The sequence below is a fragment of the Convolutriloba macropyga genome, chromosome 2, assembly GCF_964194025.1.
Source record: "Convolutriloba macropyga chromosome 2, txConMacr16.3, whole genome shotgun sequence".
Lineage (NCBI taxonomy): Eukaryota > Metazoa > Xenacoelomorpha > Acoela > Convolutidae > Convolutriloba > Convolutriloba macropyga.
In genome coordinates this window covers 4,030,888-4,054,104 of record NC_134469.1, presented here as the reverse complement: position 1 = coordinate 4,054,104, position 23,217 = coordinate 4,030,888, and the positions used below count along the sequence as shown (strand labels likewise).

Here is a 23,217-nt window from a genome sequence, read left to right as displayed (position 1 = left end):
CAAGAACAATCCGGAAAAAACAGAGTTTTTCATTTTTGCAGCTCTAATCCTCAAGACGAAACGACATTAAAAGTTGGAGACAATTTATAAAATAGAGGGCGGAAATCAAAGGCCTCGGTGTTTAAGTTGAAAAAAGACCTCAAATATCAGAAACAAGTAAAAATTCGTTTGTCAAAAATGGCCCAGGGCATTAAATGCATAAATGCACTCAGGAAAATAATTCCCACCGTACACAAAAAATGTAATTTGAACTCTTTTGTTTTCAGTCACGTTTCAATATTCTTCTGTTTTAGTTGAAGCTATCAATCAAAAACCCTCATAACACCACTAGAAAAGCAGTTGAGTTGGGCCATCAAAGATTTTTTTCACAGAAAAGTTTGACTCATCCTCAGATCTTAAAAAGAACCTTGATATACTACCTATTTCGCTGCTTTTAAATTACAGGGCTGCCACTTACTATCATGTCATCATCAATTAAAATAAACCTGCCTTCTCAACCTCAGCTTTGAAATTATCAACAATAAGTTTTTATATACACGAGCGAACTCAAAAAAATTTTTACCCAGACAATTACCAAAATGCAATTTGATTGAAAAAGTGTTATTAAGAGAGGTATTCTGCAGCACAATTTGTTTCCGAAAAATTATTTGTCAACGTGATACAGTCCTTGCAAAGAAGAAATATAAGCAGTTCTTTCTTAATGAATACAAGAAGGACGAGAAGAGAACCCAACATGGTTCAACTACTTGGAAACATTTTTAGTTTCAATTAAATTTGTTTCTGTTTTGTATTGAATTTATGTTACTGTCGTCCCTCCCCGCCAATATAAATGACTTCTCTATTCGGTCCATATTTTAGTTTTTATAAATTATTAGTTTTCTCTGTTTGTAATTATCAATATTCTATACTGCCTATCTCTGTAAATTTTACTATGACTGAAATATTTACAGATATTAGGAGAAATACAATGTTCCTTTATATAAAGGAAATCGTCCCGGCATCTTCTTGAAATTGACCTGAAAGTATATGGATACACGATTCGAATGTTAATTATTCTGTTATTTGCCAGAATTTGTACAAAGACCAGCACTTGATCGACCAAATTCTGACGCCTAACGACTTATACCTAAAAACTGGTAAGGTTTTTGATGTTACCATTTGTTTATTTGTTTGATGTTTGTACCGATAGAGTGTCCCGGACTACACTAAATTATTTTTTCAGCGCAGAATCATGATAACTTTTGTTCCGAATTTTGGACGGCCAGGTATCATGATCATGTCAAAAATTAGGCTGAGAGTAAAAAATCAGGACAACCTAGTTTCTCTGAATTTGTTCTGAACTACAAGACAAAAATCAGACTGTGGCATTACTGATCAGAACAAAATTTCAGCCTGAAGAAAAAAAATCTCCGAAAAAAACTCAGCATGAAAATACTCTGAATTTGAGAACTCTGAAAATGAGAATAACGAAAGAACAATCTAAAATAAATTCATTTCAATAGAAAATATTCAGTCCAATTAGTTCTTCTCTCATCTCTGGTACTGGGTAAAGAATATCCTGTTGAGGGCCAACCCCCCCCCCCCCCACCCGTCAAACACCACCAGTAATGGCAACCTGGCTGAACAACCAGTAATGGCAACGTGGCAACCTGGCTAAACAAGTATCCCAAGACCAGCCAGTACAAGTATCCGTTGGACCCATGTGTGTGTGTGTGTGGGGGGGGGGGGGGGTTTGACCCTCAACAGGATATTCTTTTCGGGATCTTCTCCTTTCATTTCTGAACTCGTTTGTGAACTGACGATGTGGCACATCCGCTCCACATCTGGGAAGAGGAAGAACACTTCAACGATGTGGTGTCTCCGTGAAATGACCATATGGCACACCCGCTCCACATCTGGGAAGAGGAAGAACACTTCAGCGATGTGGTGCCTTTGTGAACTGACCATGTGGCACACCCGCTCCACATCTGGGAAGAGGAAGAACACTTCAGTGATGTGGTGCCTGTAGTGATCTGCAACTGAAATACGTTTTAAGGAACGGACCGATAAGACCAATAGGACCCCCCCATATCAAATCAACAATAAAACTCACATTTTGATTGATCTGTTGCGAAAAACTGCGAGGAACATCTGGTGGCATGTTTTCGTCGTTGTTGGTGTTGGTCCACTATCGATTAACAATTTGAACTTGGCGAGATGATGATGCAATAACTTCGACTTTATATAGCTATCAAAACACCTCAATCTGAAAAAAAACTTTGTTCATATATGTATCTCTGTGATGTTCGAATTTAACTGCTGGCCATTGTCAGTCTATTTAAACACAAAAAGGTCTCCTAGAACAGGCAACCTTGCGTCTATATATTATATTTGGTTGCTATCCCAACCGTAGGAATCAATGTATGACTAATGATTGGGGAGAATGGGAGACAGAATTTGAGTCCTGCGCTCATAAATTAGTCTAGTTTAAAGCCATAATGACCATAATATGGACAGTAATTGACCCTAACAGGTGTTTTATCAATGTTGCTTGCTTTCATAATAGCAGATTAAAGTCTTCTCCTCGTGCCAGAAGTCGCCCCCCCCAAGTCCCACAAATCCAACACCCCCCCCCCCCTCCCCCGTGTCACAAATCCAACACCCCCGTGTCACAAATCCAACAACCCCCCGTGTCACAAATCCAACCCCCCCACTTCTCTCCCCTCCCATCCATCTTGATTTGTACTCAAAACGAGCCGTTTTGATTTCCCTATCTGTGGTCATCATCGCCATCTTCGCCGTTCACAGAGGCACCACTTCTTGAAATCATTTTCCTTTTCCCTATCTGTGGGCACAATCGCCAGTTTCGCCGTTCACGGAGGCACCACTGTCTTGAGCTCCTTTTCCATTTCCCGAATTGTGGACAACACCGCCATGTCCATAGTTCACATTTTGAGAGTTTCACAAATGAAATAAACGCCTTGCAACGTAGGGAAAGATCCTGTATCTGGTGTGTGGTCATCCAAGTTTTGGTGTTGGTTGGGGGAAATGGCATTTATGAATCTCAATAATAAATAGAGATTCATAAATGCCATTTCCAATAATGAGCCATCAAAACATCAAGAACTGCATTAATTTTATGACACAATAGAGCTGATTTTTTCATAAGTCAGCAGGCGTAGGAACCAGTCTCTGGTGCAGTACTAGACTAGAGTGAACTCTCGAAAACCCGCGCTGAGAATTCCGTCGGAATCAAACATAAGAAATCGTCGGTGTTCGTCTGTTTTACTTCGCCAAAACCGATCAAAGCCCTTACGTTTTTATCGACGTTTTGATTGGTTTTCGTCGGTATTAATATATATATATATATATATATATATATATATATATATATAATTATTATAAATAATATTTAAATATTTCCTACTCCCAACTCCAGATGTTTTTAAAAAATGGTTTCAGCGTCATTAAACTTCTTGAAGATTACTTTTTGTAAAGGCTATATCATGATATAGGTCTTAATCAAGACAGATGTTTATTGATGAAAAATGCAAATTTTTGTAGAAAAAATATATATAGATGCATTTGTTAAATCCGCTAAAGAGCGCCAAATTTTTAGCTAACAATTAATTATTATATCATTTTAATTAAATTTACTTTTGTTTTTTTTCTAATTTAGGTATTTTTTGAACTTATTTGTTTAACTATTTTATTAATTATATAGTTTTGTTATATGTATTGTTATTATCAACTACACTTGGCTGCAAAGCTTACTCAGTCGCAGTTTAACATTTTCTTGGTGCACTCAAGATTTCCGATTTCCATGGCAATAATAAATAGAGATTCATAAATGCCATTTCCAATAATGAGCCATCAAAACATCAAGAACTGCACTAATTTTATGACACAATAGAGCTGATTTTTTCATAAGTCAGCAGGCGCAGGAACCAGTCTCTGGTGCAGTACTAGAGTGAACTGTCGAAATCCCGCGCTGAGATTTCCGTCGGAATCAAACATAAGAAATCGTCGGTGTTCGTCGGTTTTATTTCGCCAAAACCGATCAAAGCCCTTACGTTTTTATCGACGTTTTGATTGGTTTTCGTCGGTATTAAAACGTAAGAATTGTCGGTTTTTGTCCTTCTAAAAATCTTACAGAAATGACAGTCCCTGTCAGGATTCGAACCTTCCACCCCTATATTACTATCCACCTTCTCTACTGCACCACCAGCCACTTAATTTCTCTCTTTTTCTTTCGTATTTAAAACAAACTGAGACTGATAATACCGACAAAAACGACGATAATCGACACTTCTTACATCAAAAACCGACGATACCAACAAAACTACGCTCGTCGACACTTCTTACATCAAATACCGACAATACCGACAAAAACGACGGTAAACGGCATTTCGTACATAAAAAACCGACGAAATCGACGAAAATGGACAAAAAACCACGCTTCTTGAGTCTATTTCGTCACAATTTCTCAATCCGGGATGCGCTTATTATCTCCCCGGGATCAACGTATTCGACATGCGGTTGCCTGCCCCCAAAACTATGGGTGAGAGTTTTACATGTCACCTTGGTCTGCTGAAAATCAGTTGTAAAATATCATTGACAATTTTCAAACTGAAAACTCAACTTCCGCGGTAACTCTGATTCAAATCATAAATTTTTACATCATTTATTTCAACATTTTTTTAATATTTGCCAAATGTCAATAAATTTTGTTTACATAGAAGCGCAATATGATAGCGCATTTATTCAATTGAAGCCCATGTTTTTACTTTCGGTTGAAATTTTTGTTAAAACATTCACGTGCACATTTTAAAACAAAAAAGTCTGCAGTGCCAGAAGTAAAAATGCTACTTAGCCAGAAGTTGAATTTCGTTGACTTTCGTCATTTTAAAACGTGCGCGGTTCGTGTTCTAAGCATGGTTAGGTGACTCTGCAGAAGTCACTTCGAAATTCTGGCCTAATATCTCGAACCACTTCGGTTCACGATGAACGCCAGAAGTTCTCAGTGACTTCAAGCAGAGTCACTTAACCATTGCTTAGACACTTGAAGAGCCTTCATACTCGAAAAAATAATTTCTGTTGCCCTAAATTAACTCCTAGCGTTTGAGTATACTTTTACTCTGTAATATTTGTGATAAACTCTGATATATTATAATAATAAGCAGTTGTAATTTCAACTCCATCTTGGAGGAAATAGATGTTAACACTTCTCCAAGATCATTCCTACCCTGAACTTGATCTCAAATTAGAAATTTTCAGGTACCAATACAATCTCCTTTAAAGCCGGCTCAAAAACTGCAGGATCATCCACGAAAAAAGCGGTGTATTTGTAAGGATACCGAAACTGCAGTTCCAATGAAATCCTTTTTATATTGTTGTTATAACAATTTCCTAAGTTCGAATTGATTCACAAAAAATGACTTGATTCATAAATTTTTGTATCGTTTATTTCGACTTTGCTCTATAAACCGTATCAATGAACGTGCCACTCTAAATTTCATATACGCAGTACTTGCCATTAAACTTTCTTTGTATGCCATAATAAGCAGTTGTAATTTCAACTCCATCTTGGAGGAAATAGATGTTAACACTTCTCCAAGATCATTCCTACCCTGAACTTGATCTCAAATTAGAACTTTTCAGGTACCAATACAATCTCCTTTAAAGCCGGCTCAAAAACTGCAGGATCATCCACGAAAAAAGCGGTGTATTTGTAAGGATACCGAAACTGCAGTTCCAATGAAATCCTTTTTATATTGATGTTATAACAATTTCCTAAGTTCGAATTGATTCACAAAAAATGACTTGATTCATAAATTTTTGTATCGTTTATTTCAATTTTTTAACTAATTGCCCGACTTTGCTCATTAAACCGTATTATTGAACGTGCCACTCTAGCTTTCAAATCCGCTGTACGTGCCGTTAAATTTTGTTTGAATGAATTGCTCTGCAATTTTGCTGACATTCAACTTTTGCTATTCGCTTGCATTTTTATCTTCCTTCATTTGACAAATGTCAATAAATAATGTTTACATAGAACCACACTACGATTGCGCATTTTTTCAATTGAGGCCCTTTTTTATTTTCTCTTGAAATTTCAGTTAATTACTCGAGGAGCCTTCACATTTAAGAAATAAATGATGCTGCCTTGTGTTTACTCATAATGTCTGAGTTTACTTTCACGCTGTAATAGTTATGATAGAATGTCATATTTTATAATGTTAAGCAGTTGTAATTTTAACTCAATCTTGGAAGAGAATAGGCATTAACAGTTCTCGAAGTTCATTTCTACCCTAATCTTGGTCTGAATTTAGAAATCTTCAGGTACCGCTGCAATGTATTTTAAAGCCAGTTCAGAAACGGCAAGATAACCCAAAAGAAGTGTTTATTCGTAAGGATAGCGAATCTGCAATTCGATTTACATACTATTTTTTATTGTCGCTGAAACTTTTTCTGTTTTGAATGTATACTTGCTTTGCTAATCTATTATATATCAAACTAACCTATACTTCATATGAATTTGCCTGCCCAAATTTGAGGATCACCGCAGATGTATTTTATGAACATTTTTAAGATATTGAAGAGAAAGGACCGATACAGTCTATCCTGAATTACAGGAAAAACAGAAGCGAGTTTACAGAAACTGTAAAATATGTTTTAACATTTTAAGTTATACAGTCTTTCAAAATTTCTCCCGCGGAAGTTTCAAATATTTCTAATTGTGAAACAAATAGAACAGATTATGTTTGAAAAATTGAGGTTAACATGAAGTATTTTTTTCCTTTCGAGAGTTTTATAAACAAAAAGTTTGAAATTTGAAATAATTGAGCATTTTGCTTTAGACGTGAGCTATCCCTGTAATTTTTCTTAGTAAATACAGATTTCTAAAGATTTAACTAGAAACTCAATACAGTATAAATGTCTTCTTGGGTGTTTTCAATTGAAAAACAATCAAGTTTTCTTCCATTTACCTTTCTTTTTTTCACTGAATTTTTAATGATTTTATGTTAGGCAGCTTCAACTCGTTTCAAAAATGGCAAATTTTATCTATGAAAAATCTGTTTAGTATTTTTTCATGTTTCTCTCCCAAGTATCTGTTTTAAATTAGCCTGATTTTTGAGAATTGAGAAAAAAAGTTGAAAAATTTATTACGATCTCTTTACGATTGGCTCAAAAAAGGTGCCTGGCTTAAATTTCTTAAAAAAATCTGGGAATATCAAGTCAGCGAATATTCTTATTGATTTATGAAACAACAAATTTATCTCACACTTTTCAATAGCAATGTACATTTTACAATTAGTAAATTATTTTTGAATTGGTCCAACTTTCTTTAATTTCAAATACGTGTGTACTCTTACGAGTACACGCGTAAGAGAAACGAATGAAAGTTGTATTATCTTTTCAATTAAAACGTTTATGATGTTCTTCAAATCAGAAAACGTATCTTTTAATGCACATCAAAAACTAACACAGACAGAGTTTGTTATACCTTTCGCTTCTAAAGCTGTTTAAAAATCTTCTTTGTTTTTAAAGTTTTTCAAGGTTTTTTTTTAAAATTTGGGCTTGTTTACTTTGAATTCTTCTGTATTGATGATGGGCAATCTGTGCATTTCCAACAATCGGCAAAAAAGACAGCCAAAATCTCACAAGGTTTTAAAAAGCAGCCATATATCTGACCCCGAAAATTGCAATTCGCCCCGATTTTCGAGCCTTGACTCAGAACAGACACGCTTTATCGAATACGTAGAAAGATACAAAGCCCTTCATTTGAATACGGATTCACTATTCGAAAGGAAGAAACGTGAAAACAGAGAACGATTTCGAAAAATAGCCGAACAAAATGTGAAGAATCAAGTGCGAACTCAAAACGAGCTTTTGAAACACGATGAAGAAAAAGATTTCGTTGCTGGAAATATAGAATCTTCTATCGATGACAGCGGACCAAAAATAGAAGATGGGTTTTTTCCGAAGGATATTCGCAAGTTAAGTATTAGAAATTGCATTGGTGTTGGATTTTGGGGAACAATTTATTTAGCTGATGTCTCGTTAACAGGCCGGAGAGGGATGATTTCTTTTCGCTCATTGAGATTTTTTTCTTGAAAAAAACAAAGAATTAGGTTGTTTACATTAAAAAAAATTATACTTGTAATGGCACAGTAATGAAAGACCGTAGACGCATATTGGTTCGAAAAATTTGCTTAATCAATTTAAAATAATTTCTTGAGTTATAGCCTATTCATCTTGTTACAAGTCTTTGTCAAATTTGTTGGGAAAGATATAGGAAAATAAAAAATAAATAACACAACCAGCATTGGATGGTTTTTTTTTCTAATTTGGAAAAAATGAACTGAATGGGTAGGATAAGCGAAAAACTACATAATTTAAAGCCTCGGAAAAATCATTATTCAGAAGATTATTGCAGTTTCTACGTCATTTTTTACACAGTTACAAAAAAGTTGAACTGTTATTATCACAGAATCAATGCTTGTAAATATTAGCCAGTATAAATTTTGTCAAAAATGCACAATGAAGAAACATTATCATAATTTTAATCGTAATAGCCGGTTACTTGGGCATAATCTTAATTGTACAACAACATCAAGTTGATGGATGGTGACACCCAGTTGTAAATGTATTTTTACGTTAAATCAAATTTAGTTTTGATAACAGATGCAAATTACTGGTTTTGCATTTATCTAAAATATGACTACTTAAAAATAAGTCTTCAAAGAAAATTCATCGTCTTGAAACATTTTAATTTCAAACCTAGCAGAACTTTGCAAGATTTATTTTGCAAAATTCTTCATGCATCTTGCAAAATGCAAAATTCACTCAGCAATTGTTAGCATAGTCAATTTTGCAAAGTAACATTTGCAACGTAAGGACGATAGAGCAGGATCTCGACAGATAGCCTACGAAAAACTTAATTTTGCAGGATAGGAAACTCTTTTGCTACAAACATGCTTCGATTTAGCCAACTTTTCAGTATTTGAAAGATCTTGCAAGATAAGCATCCGGTCTCGCCTGTGCCATATTCCAAGTTTCTTTCTTCCGCTTGACTACTTTTTTGCACAAGAATAGCTTCTTTTCTAATGAAACTGATTGCAAAACCAGGCTATATTATTAGACGATGGAGAAAATTTGCAAAAATTTTCGGATACTGTTCAACCGTTCAACTATATAATAAAAATGGGTCAACTATTTAATTATTGTAATATTTTTTTTTTCTTAATTTTCATTCGGCATTGAATTCGAACTAAATAATTTGGAATATTACGTGGCAAAAGTGCACTTTTTTTTACCGTGGTGTTGTTTTGACATTTTAGTGAACAGCATTGTCAGCAATTCTCATATAGCTTCACCATTGTTCGCGATGAAAAAGCTTAAGTTAACCGAGTTATCTATGATGAATAGTAACAGTAGACAACAGTGACGATTTGGATGGATTTGCGAACAAGAGTGACAGTACCTTGTCACTGATCTCCTCAGGTGCTCAAAAAGAGGCAGTGTGGACAATCGTGACGGACATTTGCAAAACTTAACCAAATTTTGAACTAAATTAACTTACTGTCACAAATTTTCACATGCTGTTTTGATCCTCGTCCTAAAATTTTCTTTTAAATAAGGGTGGCACAACAGAGTAAACTGAAGTCAAGTCAGCTCTGATCAGATTAACTTGGTTGCGCAAAGGGGATATCGTTCCATCCAGTCCGAATTCGGCTCTGATCAGGCCAAACTAAATCATGCACGAGGATATCAGAGCACTGGTTGTGCCCGACCCAAACCGTTTGCCTACTAGTACCATTACTGGCAGTTTTAACTGTTAAAGTAGCTGTCATAATGAGTATAATGTATAGTTTTCGAAAAACAGCCGTCATTTTATGTGAACGTTTTTGAGTTCTTCAGTAAAAAGAAACATAGCTGCAAACAAAAAAGAATTTTTAACGTGCCAGCAATTAACAAAACTTAGTCTTTAGCGTGGTCTTTGATATTCATCAGGTATAATTGGGTAGACCTTTCCAAAAAACACTCCCCTCTTTTTCAGAAATCTGGTCGTTTTCTCGGACAACCCTGGGTTCTGACCAGAATTGCTAGACTCTGGAAGAGTTTTTGATCCGTTCATACTATCCAAATCATACCACTAAACTATTCAGACTCTATACTGCGCTATAATCAGACCATCCAGACTCTGGGCGGAGCTATGCTCAGACTTTATAGACAGTAGGTTCTGCTCTGATCAGAGCGTGAATGCTCTGAATGGAGCACTGATCAGGCCTTTCAGAACATGCCAAACTCCGTGGAAGTGTCTCATTTTACCCCCACCCCGCCCGCGCCTGCGCAACCCCAGTTGGTCTGATCAGAGCTGGCTTGGGTCGTCCACCTCATCCTGGTAAATTTCTAGAGCAAATTGAACTTTTGTGACAAAGTGAAATTTTAGAACGTAACGAATTGTGACAGATGTTGAATGAAGGAAAAGGAATCTAACATTCCGACCTCTGAAAGGAGTAAAATGCCACGCTGTGAAAATATACAAGGAAACAAAGTTGGAACGGGAACCTATTCCTGGCTATTGGGAAATATCAGTTCTGAAAAAATTGAAGCATCCCAATATTGTGCAGTATATTAGCAATGGCATTTTCATAGAAAATTCGCTTTACAATTCGCCCTATTTAATTATGGAATACGTTTCACATGGTTCGCTGGATGAAAAATTGGAAAATTTGCCCAAAAACGGGTCATTACCTAAAGAATTTGTTGTGAAGTTGGCTGTAGATATTTCAAATGCATTGGTTCACCTCCATTTCGACCATCTGTTAGTGCATCGAGATATTAAGCCACCAAATATTCTGCTACAAGCTGCGACAGAAAGTAGAAGCAATTTTACAAGGTAGGTAAAAAATTAATCAAATGTAACCATTAAAAGTGACAGTATTTTTTAATTTTTTGTATTTTCTTTGAGATCGTTTGTATTTTCTTTGGGATCGTTTAATTTCTTTGAGATCGTTTGTATTTTCTTTGGGATCGTTTGTTTAATTTCTTTGAGATCGTTTGTTAATGATACCAGGAATTCCGCTGTAAAACAAACTGATCTTATAATTTTTTTTCCGTCAAATTTGCTAACTTTTATCAGACTATGGCTTGGCGTCATTTAAAAGTAAATTTTTGGTTACTTGTTCATATTAAAAAATGAAAATTATTGTTGCTGCAAAATTTTCTGCTCTTAGCCAATCAGATGCAAGAGGTATATGTCTCCCATTTTGATTGGCTCAACTGAAAGGTCGGTGGGTTGTTACATCTTCTATCATCACTCCCGCTATAAATTGTTCTTGAGACGTCCCAATAGTGGACTTAAAATTTACCGTTAAACTGGTTACTGTGTTTAGATTGATTTAACACAGAACAATAGTCATAATATAATTAAGGATCTAAATATTAGCCCTCTATTGTTTTTAAATTCACTACTGGTGGGGCTAAGTGGAAAGCTAGTTTTTTTTATCAATTTGTTTATAGAATTGAAGGCCAATTTTTGTCATTCCATACTCTTGTCAGGAGTTCCAAAATATCGCATAAGCGACACAACGAAGCAGAGCTAATTTATAGATAAATGTTTTTTTTTCAATTTTATCACAATCTGGACTTAACGGTTTTCACATTGATCAACTGACACAAAATGGGTCCTCTCGGTCTCGGAAATTTTGCTAAAAATTTTTCGATATTCGTAAAGGTTATCTTTGGCAATCAAAAGTGTTCATTAAAACAAATAATAATCAATTTTGATTAAGAAAAGTTTTATCTGAAATGTTTAAGCAATCATGCACAAAAAATTATTATAATTTTAAGTAAACTGGCTCCTATGCAAGCATGAAGTCAACACTAATGTAAAATATCAGTATTAGAACGTCAAAACTATATAACTTTTTTGAAAACAATATCTATTTTATTAAAATGACGAATTTAAACTCGAAGCATTAATTGGAGCGCACTAAATGTTAAACAGCTCCAAAGCAGCTCCAAAATTTTCATGACTTTAACACATTTTTTGCTTCCTAGTATGTTTCCCAGTGGTACTTTTGAACTGAGTGACCAGTGTTGTCATATAAATATTTGTAATACGGTAAAAAAAAACTATAAAATGCTATTTTCAAGCTTTAGATAACTTTAAGTAAATTTTAATGATTCTCTTGCAAATAAACTATTAGGCATAAAATCTCATGAAATCGCCTAAAATTAGGTTGCCAGGGGAAAATTTTCTAATCGCTGAGTTGTAAGCGTTTTTTATTATTCTTTTATGATTCGTTTTTATGAAAAGTCTCCCTGTTGTTGTGATAATTGTACCTTCTTCTTTATTAGCATTCCGAAACTCTACGAGTTTTAATTGTTAACATAAAGGCGATTTCAGAGGGAAAAGAATTTTCATTTGATCGGATAATATACTTTTTAATTACTCCATAAATTAACCCCCAAAAACACAGGTTCATTTACCTACATATTTGTTTTTTTGAAAAAATTAATATGTTTCTCCCTTCAATCTTTGAGTGTTGCTCTCAATCTATTTCGAGCAATAAACTGTCTCAGTTGAGACTTTTATCGTTCATTTGTTCATTTTACACAATTCTTTCTTAATTATTAGCTGTAAACATTAGTAATTGTGCCACTCAAAATTTGCTTATTTCTTGCAACTATGATGAATTTCATCTATATAATTGGAATGCGAAACCAATTGGCTGCTCTATAAAATCACAATAGAAAATTTGATTGTAGAAAATGTGAAAACTTTCATTTCAACTCTCTAGGAAAATAGTTTGAGGAGTTTTACACAAACTTTGATTAAAAGTGCAAATAATTGCTTTAAATATCAATTTCACCATCAAAAGTGACCTAACTATAAACACACTCTACTTTTTTGAGTTAAGAGCATTTTGAAATTGAAAACATTCTTAAGAAAAAGATGAATGAATGATTAATTGCTTCTAAACGTGTTATGTATTATTGGTTTGGTGCCAAATTCAAATAATAAATGCCAATTCTTATAATTATTTAAATTATGATCGTTTTTTAAAATAATCTCGAAGAAATTGGATTACAAATCTTTATGCTTTTTTAAGGAAACAATTACCAAACGCCTTCTGGCATAGTTCAACTTTAGTGGTCATTCATGCAAGTAATCAATGAAGATGTAAGGTTCTACAAGAGCTGTTCAACCACTTAATTCCCTCCGGGGTTTACCTATTTATCTCAGTTTCGAGGTGGAAAAGCTCAAGGCATCAGGCGGAAAACCAGTTAAGCAAGAAATTGGATAAAAATATCACAGTACTAATAGAAATTCTACAAAGTTCAATGTCTTAAAGTTTTCAGCTGTCTTTATCAGAGCATAAATTTCAAAAAATGAAGAACAAATTGAAATTATGTACTTCATCGAAAAATTTGCATCTAATTTGGTAAACAAATCTTGAGCGAGATTAAAAAAAAACTATTTTTAAAATTATAAGAAATTTCTCTTGTTGCGGGATTTTCCAGGTTCAATTCCTGTTTCAGTCCCAAGGTGTGTGCTATACACACGATGAGCCGACATTCAGTTGAAAATTTATTCCATTTGAAAAAAAATGAGCACGATTGTTGTTCAATGAGGAAGCCACCAGGAGTTTTTTTTAAAATTATCGATAAAAATCTACAATTCCAATAAATTTGGATTTTTATTGAAGCTGAATCCCACAATAAGGTTAAGGTGCTGAGTCTTGTTTAATAGTTCTATTTAATTTTTACAACTTAATATGCCTTGCAATGCCATTGCTAATGTTAGGGGTTGTCTTGCTTCCACCCTAGTTGATTTTGTTGGTTGATCACAATGCAAACATTACTCAACTAAATACAGATTTTTTCTTTTCCATGTGCCTTGCCGATATCGTGGTCAGATTGATCATGGTTTTGTATGTTTCTTAACAAGATATATATCATGTTTCGGTTCATTCTGGGACCAAAACAGAAAGAGCAATAAAGATTATCATCAAAAAGATCATCCTTCTGGAAGATTATGCAGACTCCGACGACTGCACTGACAAATTTAAAACTTTACAAATTTATCTGCGCCATCTTTAATTTCTAATTTACTTTCGTTTTTCTTTGATAGTTTTCATTTATTCAGTTGTCTGTCAAGTACACAAATTCAAATAATTTGTCTAGATTGAATACTTCCAACGAGCAATTTGGGGAGAATAAAGATTCCAGCTTACTCTACAGTTTCAAGTTATGTGACTTTGGAAACGCGAGATACGTTAGCGACCAGACAGATTACATTTTCACCCGTACATATGCAGCACCTGAGCTAATCAAACGACGCCCCCACAATTCAGGAGCTTGTGATGTGTACTCTTTGGGTTTGGTTATATTACAGTGCTCAGTTGGGATAAAACCAGCAGGTAATTTTTTAAGACAAAAATTTTGAGTGAATTAATCTGTATATCTAAATAAACAGTTAGGAGTGGCAAATGAGGGGGTCAAACTTTTAAGCTTAAGAACCCACCTTAACACCATAAAAATTTCTCCTCAAATTAATTTTGCTGAATCGCATACTTAGAGACTAGTAAAGCGTTTGCTTCTAAGAGAGCTGCTCAGTCATTTAGTGCTCTCGAGTCTTTACCTGTTAATCCCATTTTTGGGGACAAACAGTTAAAAAGTTGAAAGGGTCAGATGAAAAATCGCTCATGCGGAAATTCTCGTAAAAAATAGGATTAATTTAATTGGTACAGACTGTTTTTGAGAGCAATTAATAACCGACTCGGGAAAATTGCTCTCATGAGTTAAGGCGAGTGGTTGGTTTCCGTTGCAGTCGGCTCAAATTTAAGGAGTTAACCTCAATAAGCACTTATAAAAACCACGGACTAACAGTGAATTTCTGTCTCCGCAAGCATGCCGCGGTGGCTTTACTGAACTGCATTTTTAGAGCTTAGTAACGCTCTAAGAGCGCGCCTCAGCAAATCAGAGCCCTAGGGCTTTAAATTTTTACCACATTTATCAATAGAAAAAGTCACGAAAACTTGTCAGTCGGACGAAAATTGGTCTTAGAAAAAAAAAGAACGAAAAAAGATGAAGAGGATCAAAATAATTGCTATAGTTTTTGCTTCGGAGCACTTGAGACAACTATCAGCAGAAAACTGTTTTGGGCTCACCACTAACGGTGTAAAATTATTATTTTAACACTCTTTACACTCTTTTCCCCGTTATTTTTGGGCAAAATCCTCGGCCCGGGCAGGATTTCTTAGCTCATTCAAGCCACTAAGCTGTTATGAATATATGAGCTGTTCATCTAACAAGCTCAGCTTCACTAAGCTTCACTATGCTCAGTCTCACCAGTTCAAGCCGTTTCTTTAGTAAGTACTTAAGCAACCGAATGACCGCATAAATGGAATAATGATTTCAAATTTCGTTCAAGAACAACTAAAAATTCAGGGATTAAGTTGACGTTGAAAATTATACGTAACTGAACGCACTCAGAAAATTATCATTCAAAATTTTGTTCTCTTTTGTCTTTCAAGGATTTCACTTGTTCTATCTTAGTGACATTCTTCCAATTATTTGTTGAATTTTAATGTAATCAAATGTAGCCGATGAACTTCAGGCAACAAATTGCTGTCAAGCCACAGGTCAGAAGTTGCTCCCTCAATAGCTAGCTGCGGTTTAGGAAAGACAGCTAAATTACTTGAGGCGGGGGTTTGGAGAATTGGTTGGAGGCGAGCGGTTAAGGAGCGGAGAAGGGTGAGGGGGGTTGAGGCGGGGTCAAATGACCCTTCCAAAATTTCTTCTTCACAAAATGAATAAACGTCGCTGCAGCAGTTTTGGTGAATTGTATAATTAGTGGCTACAAAGGCTTAATCTCTCAGAGAATTCACGGGTGCTCAAGGGCAAGCATCGTTAATTGGCCAAAGTTTAAAACTATTATGCTATTAATTATATTAAACTGCTATGTCTACATTACAAACAAAGCTATTATTAAAGTCCAACGTTCGAAAACAAAGGTCAATTTTCAAAAACAAGGTAAATGTTAAACGGAGTAATTGTCAAAGAGGGGTAAATGTTTGAAAAAAAAGAAGTCAATTTTAAAATCATGAAAAAAAATTGCATCAGCTAAAAAAATCCTGTGTAACGTAACACCATTACTCCTGGTGGTACGGTTGTACCAAATTTAGTTGATTTGTACTAAATTATTTTAAGTTTGCCCTTGTTTTCGTAAATGCCATCCTAATCATATTTTCACTTAAGTTCATTTTTCCGCCGACTAATAAGTCAACTTTTTAGTTTGTTCACAACTATCAAAATTGTTAGTATTCATTCTGCTAACTTATTTCTCATAATTCAGTTGTTCTCAATTTTCTCAGTTTTGCAATCAGAATAATCCTATTTGGATTCGAGAGGAAATTCCACGCCGTCATAATATCGTAGCAATATTGCAGAGTAAACTAAAAGTGGTAATACACAATTTAGTAATACATTGGATTCGCGCATGGATTCCAATTCAGATAATTTACAGCGGATTTGTAGCTCGATTACATACCTCCACAGCAAGAGGTATCACACTCCTCATTGCGTTAAAAAAACAGTAGCATTCCAATTTTCCTCTTGGAGTCGTATAAACACCAAAGGAAAAATATAATTGGTGGAAACTTCGTTTGAGAGCAATTAAAAAATGAAAAGATATAGTGGAAATAAGAAGTTCATTGCCTAAAACTATGAAAAGTTTTCAAAAAGCCATCAAAGTTTTCAGGTGATGCTTGTAGGTGGGAGCTGGGGGCTTAGGCTCGAAGGTGAGAATAAGTCGGGAGGAGAACAAATAGCTAGGTGGGAGAGGCGGGGGTAGATGTGCTAGCTGGATTTGGGGGAGGTAGGTGGATGAGCAATAAGGGTATCATACTTGTTGTAGTTGTTTGTGAGGGGTTCTTTTAAAGTGTTCAAACATCTCAATATATTCTTCTGTCTTCAAATATTTTTAGAGGTTACTATCTACTCAATATTAACAGAAAATTAAGTACTCTAAAAGTAAATGCTCATCAGAGAAAACAAAAATCAATTAAAGAATAGAAACACTATGCATAAACCGAAACCAACTTTGGATGAGTTGATCTCGATCGACAGACAGAGGCAGTTTATTTTAGATGGGGTGTAGCTTAAAATTGTAGTTACAATAAACCAAACTAACTATATTTCGGAACGCGAGCAACTTAGATCACTCAAAAATGAAGAACTAAGTGTGAAAAATTACAGAAAAAGCCAAAGAATATTCTAGAACAAAAGACCAAAAGCGTTAAGTAGAAATTCTGTATAGAGAGAAGACTTACATGTGTACAATAATTGCTTCAAACTTCGTCTGAGAGCACTAAAAGTTCAGGCCATGAATAGATATAATAAGCTAAAAAAACCTGTACAAAACCCTTGCTCCTCTTCGAGTAGTAAAATGAGCAACAGGAGTAATTGTTACAAACTTCGTTGGCGAGCAACTAAGTTTTTTCCGTAATCGTACAAAAACCGTAACAGAGGTTGAACTGTCTCGTTTTCTGCTGTCTTTTTATTAGCCAGCCTTCCCACCTCAATCTAAAACGGTTCTCGTAATTTTGAAAAATAGCTTTGTCTTTCTCCAGGGTAATGATTGCAAACTACTTATAATGGTAACTTGTTTTCAAATCTCACTCGGATCAGTCTCAATCAATCAATCAATCAATCAGCCAAATCTCTCTAGTTGTATTGTTCTAAATGTTCATATTAAGTTCTTTTTTCGACACATTTACTCATTTCTCAAATAAATCTGATAGTATTATGACAGTTGTCATTTTTTCAACAGTTCTCCCGGGTTGACCCCATAGTTCAAAAAGTTGTAAAATTACAACTTCATATTTTGGCTTCTATGAAAAGTTGTAATCATAGTATAAAAGTTGTAAACTAACAAACTTGAACCATTAACAAATCATTAACAGGGCTAAAACAAAGCACAAATAGTGTGGTTTAAAAATTAAAAAGATAAAAATTGGAAAAAATTATTTTTCAGTTATACAGTTTTTATTGAAAATTTGTAGTCATAGAACTTTATAAAAAAAATTTTTGCAACCTAAGATTTAGAGATCTCAACTGCCAGATTGGAAAATTTTTAATCCTATACAGTCAACTTTAATCTGAGCCTCATGTGATTTTTTGCATTATTTTATGGAAAATTCGTTGTCAAAAACCTTCATAGAGCAAAAATGAATTTAAGCGCTTTTTAACAGCAAATTCTAATGTAATGCGTAACTTGTTAGCGTTTTTAGTGCCGACTAACCTAGTGACACGTGATGTATCCAAAATGAAATTTAAAAAAAAAACGTTTATTGAATCGTTCAACGTGACTGGAGACAGTGGAAAGATTTATTTCAAGGAAAAAATCGTATAAAATATTGTAAACACCAAGCTAGAAGTCTCTCAAGGCTATATTATCACCTTTCTTGGCGCCCACTAATCGTTTCACACATAGTTTAGGTTTTAGACGTTTAAGAAACAACTATTGATTAATTTTTCTCGAAACCCGTGTTTCAAATACGTTATCCCCGGTAGAATACATTTGACACTTTTTGTATAGGACCGAGAAAAAAATTGATTTAAGACAAAAAAAATTTGACCCAATTTTCTGAATCTTAGCTGTGTCTTACCCTCAGTAGGAGTGCCGTTCTGCTATAGAACAGTTTTTTAATGGATCGGAACGCTAATAAAAGTGACCATTTACGATTTTCACCATGTACACATTTAATCAACAATAAAACGTTATTTTATCGCTACGCAAAACGTTATATCAACTTTTCTGCCTCCCTTACATGTATGGTCCAGCTCAACGCACTACTGTCGATTAGTTTTCAGGGTATTTGAACACTATTTTTATTTCAATGTGACTGGAATTTATGATAAAGTTGTAGTTTTACCAACCTTTAAAAACTTTTTTTGGTTTATGAAATCAATTATATAATATGAAAGTTCTATGATTAGAACTTTCTGTCAACCCAGGCTGTTCCTTGCTGCACTTCGGAAGTTTTTATTAGTGTTCATCGAAAGAGATTTTCTATTTAGTAATTTTGGCTGACATAATGTTCTCAATCTCCTCACTTCAGATCAACTTTTTTTGGGTTCCTCTCTTTGAAATTTAACTGTTGACCACAATCACGCAAGAATGGAAAAATCCTGTAATCTTTACTCGCCTCGAAGATGGCAAAGAAATGGGGTTGAGTGTGTGGTGAAAGGGGAGGGGTACAGATAAGGCATACAAGACCACCCCAACTAAAAATTTCTCTTCTTGATAACATATCCGGAAGATTGCCGGAAAATAGAAGACATTTAGAAAGCAAACTTTTGTTCAAACGCCATTTTTCTACTCAAATTCATAATATGAGTAAAAAAAGTTGGTCGGGAAAGCAGTCGTTTTTTTGCTCGAGCAACTGGTGAGACGAAATATCAGTATTCTAAGTTGACTTCAAAAACCATCAAAATTGTGTGAAGATCTCTTAAAAAAGACAGCACCATAATACAACTCAAATTATTTGATTTGTAAGAAAAAACTTTACTTCACCAACTTAAACAGCGCTAACAAGTTAAGCAAACAATTTGGTGAGAAATTAAAACGCACTGATAATGACGTCAAAACTTTTTTCGAGAACAATTAACCAAAGAGACCATTCTCTCCTAATGATCTATTGAATAATCCATTCGTAGTCGGTAATTTGCTCATAACGTAAGACGAACTCTTGTCCAGGTTTTCTAGATGTATTTGATCAAACCTGGCAAAACAAAAAGTCGCAGACTATTAGCAAGATGATAGCCGCTCTAAGCAAACATTTCGGGCACAACTTTGTAAAGAGCTGAGAAGAAAAAACTCTATAAACCATATTTCACATATTGAAGTTGTATATCGTCAAAAACATCGGTGAATATTCTAATTAGAGATTAGCAACCTGTGTCGAGGTTTTGTCGAAAATTAATGTGAGAATTGCGGTGCATGACGTTGCGTTAAAAAAAATTCGCCGCAAAGTGCCCGCATCTTTTAGCTATGAATGCGCTGAAAGCGATGCGTTTTGTAAGATTCTTTTCAATTCATAAAATAAAGAAAATGCCGTACATGGGTTTGAACCCCCTGCATATCAACAGCTTCATATTACAATGCGCCCTCTGTCAATTGCTTCTCTGATATTTCTGGTAATTTTAAATCTGATTCAGGAAACTTTATGGAAAACTTATTTGTTGAAATTTTGTACGATTTGCGTTTTTTAGTAGTTATTTTTATAATCGTCGCTTAAGTAGTGAAAAAAAACACCGATACCAACAAGAAGCAGCGAAATAAATATTTCACCTGTAAAAATTGCAATTCTTACATAGTATCAGCGCAAAAAATAGTGATTTTTACCGGCAAATTGACGTGAGTTGCGTGGTTTTTAGGGGTAAATTTTTTATCTCTCCGCATTCACCGCTGAAAATATAGTTTTTTCTAGAGAAACTACATCAAAATTGCTTAATGTTTAAGACTTCTCATACATTGAGGATACTGAACAATGAGTTTCGATTGATTTCAAAAATGTTAATCGCGTATAATCAACCAGTATAATCCCAATTAAAGTTCTTCCATTTTCTGGCCGGGCAAAACTATTCAATATAAATTGCAACTTCAGAGTACTAAGCAGAAATCTTTTAGATCAATAAAATCAGAACTAGAAACGACTTCTGCTACCACTACTGCAGCTATGTGCATGTGTTAGTGAATTTTGCTGTAAAACGATGTTTTTAGACGCTTTTTGCGCATTTGCACTCACCGAAAATCTTACATCGTTTCATTAGAATTTGAAACAATAGAAAATTGGGCTAACTTAGCGGTGAAACGCTGTTCGGTTTGTGGTTTTTAGAAGTGAATGCTGTTTGCACCGCTATCAACGCACTCACGGCTGTTCTTACATCTTTTTTTTGCAATTTTTTCTCATGAAAGACCAGCAGGACTAGTATAAGGGCTACAGATTTCGTTTGAGAGAGCAATTGAAAAAATGTCTTGGGTAGATACGAGAATAATTTCACGAATCGAATTTAAAAGATTGTATGGTTGCTGCCATAGTTTGATTAACAGCGGTCACATTGACTATTAGCCTCACTGTTTTAAATAATCCTCTGAAAAACCTTTGTGTTGCAATTGATGCTTTTTTTGCAACTGCAGATATTCAAAACTCGCGTTTAATTTACTCAAAAAATTTTAAATGCACCACTAGCGTTGCTGATGTACCACTAATGTCCCAATATTGTCCCATTAATGACGCACTGTTGTTTCTGAGTAATTTCATAGATGAGATTTCTAAATCCCTTATGGCATGATATTTAATGCTGATAATCCACAATTATCTTCTAGTGGAATAAAAGTAAATCACTGGTGGACGTATTGAAGTCACGTTCCTGGAAAAAACTCAATAACTGTCAGTATTTGGTGTGAGAGTCGTTTATGCCGTGGGGAAACGAGATAAGAGTTAATGTTGTGAGAGGCCTTTTATGAGCTCGCAGATAAAAACAAACAAAAGGCTATAAAATTGAATTTACAAAAAGATAAATTAGTAAAGATATTTTAATCTAAACGAGTTGGCTAATACCAAAGAAGATTTCTTGTTATTAATTTAAAGCTTCAAAGCAATAAACTAATGGTACTGATTATATTAATTCGGTAAAGATGTAGAAATAATTCAATATAGTTTAGCATCATTCATTTAGAAGTCCGACTGAAAGAGACCAGTTTGTGTTAATGTTGATTTCATTTTTTATACTAGAATTGTTATTAATTGCTCTTGAACGTAGTTCATAGCAATTATTGTAAACGTGTGTGTCTTTTTTATGCTAAATTTTTGCGTGACAATTTTGACTTTTCGAGTGACTTTTACGCCCTTGACATTTTGCATTTCGAGTGATCTGAAATTCCCTCTCAATCACAATTTCAAGCAGCTGAACTCAATTGGCGGCAATTTAATACTAAAAGTCAAATGAAAAGTGCGCCGAAACTGGTGTCACTTTTTACTAAATGGTAATAGTGGTATATGTTAACCTCTAATGCGGTTATTTGAAGCCCACTATAGAACTTCTTAGTCCCATTTAGGCACCCCCCCCCCCCCCCCCGACTGAAGCAGGTTGCAATTGATTAGAGCTCCCACTAGTCGTTCAAGAGCAATTCTTCCGACGTTTAGTCGGTTATGTTAAATTTTTAAAAGCCTATTTGTTCCCACAGAAGTTTTCAAAAAATATTGTTTATAGGAAATTGTTTCATACTACCTTCCAACCCTTGCCCATTTGCAATCTTATGGTTAACGTATTTAATAATTTCGAGGGGAACTTTCACGCGTATTATAAAGCAAATTTAAAATGGCATAAGAAATTCATTTACATTCATTTAATTCGTTTTTTTTGCTCATTTTTACCCAAAAGTTATGGAACAAACTGTGTCTCCTCTTAATTTTATGCGTCCGGGTCAAGGTGTTCACAGTTAAAATTGTTGGAATAGGAATAAAAGATTTTTCTACCATTAGGTCAGTATTGGAAACGGCGGAATAACGATGGAACCATATTTCAAAACAATGGGCGAAATTGGTAGAAAAGGTAATTTTTTTATTTCAGTGGCCTCGTTTAAAAGTTCTGAATTATCAAAATACATCTGAAATTAACGGATAAAAACTTTTTCTCACGTTTCTCACTTTTATTTTAAATATTCCTGTTGTGATTTTTAATGTCTTTGATTTTAGCCAAATCTCACTCGGGAGCCCTCGTGACCTCTACGAGATCATTGGCCAGCCTTTTGTCCTCTGCGGAGCCTCGAATGAGACAACTAATTAGACCATGTCTGAAAGAGAATCCAGATCAGCGAGTCACAAGCAGAGATCTTTTTCAGACAACCAGCAAAATGTTGCCAAATTTTGAACAAGATGAACAAGAAAATGAGCCAAAACAGTTGTCAAAAATGCCCAAAGTAGTAATCTAATTTGGGATCTATTCTGCCCCCCCCCCCCCCCCCCGCGTAGAAAGCATAAATCTTTTATGGCCCCCAGGCGCAAGTGCATTTTTCGTACATAGTAACGTGCTACTTAACAAATTTGTAACTGGGGTCATAAAAAACATTGGCGGGGGGGGGGGGGGGGGGGCTGCGAAACAGAATAGATCCCCAATTTGTTTCGAAGCATGAGAGAATATGACATGAGTTGA

At 34.8% G+C, this 23,217-nt stretch overlaps 1 protein-coding gene across 1 annotated transcript; it reads left to right on the top strand.

Annotated features, from left to right (window-relative positions):
- Window positions 1–1,079: 1,079 nt before the first annotated feature.
- On the top strand, window positions 1,080–22,996 carry LOC142335568 (uncharacterized). Its single transcript, XM_075384107.1, has 5 exons — window positions 1,080–1,136; window positions 9,324–9,566; window positions 10,469–10,885; window positions 14,179–14,414; window positions 22,761–22,996. Exons 3-5 carry the CDS (start codon window positions 10,674–10,676, stop codon window positions 22,994–22,996), a joined length of 684 nt encoding a protein of 227 aa, XP_075240222.1. The 5' UTR covers window positions 1,080–1,136; window positions 9,324–9,566; window positions 10,469–10,673.
- Window positions 22,997–23,217: the final 221 nt, after the last annotated feature.

Excerpts from the sequence above, each read along its gene's own strand:
- LOC142335568 (XM_075384107.1), top strand. The coding sequence starts at position 10,674 with ATGGAATACGTTTCACATGGTTCGCTGGATGAAAAATTGGAAAATTTG. Across the intron at positions 10,886-14,178 it reads AGTAGAAGCAATTTTACAAG|ATTGAATACTTCCAACGAGC; the intron begins GTAGGTAAAAAA and ends TAATTTGTCTAG. Across the intron at positions 14,415-22,760 it reads AGTTGGGATAAAACCAGCAG|CCAAATCTCACTCGGGAGCC; the intron begins GTAATTTTTTAA and ends CTTTGATTTTAG.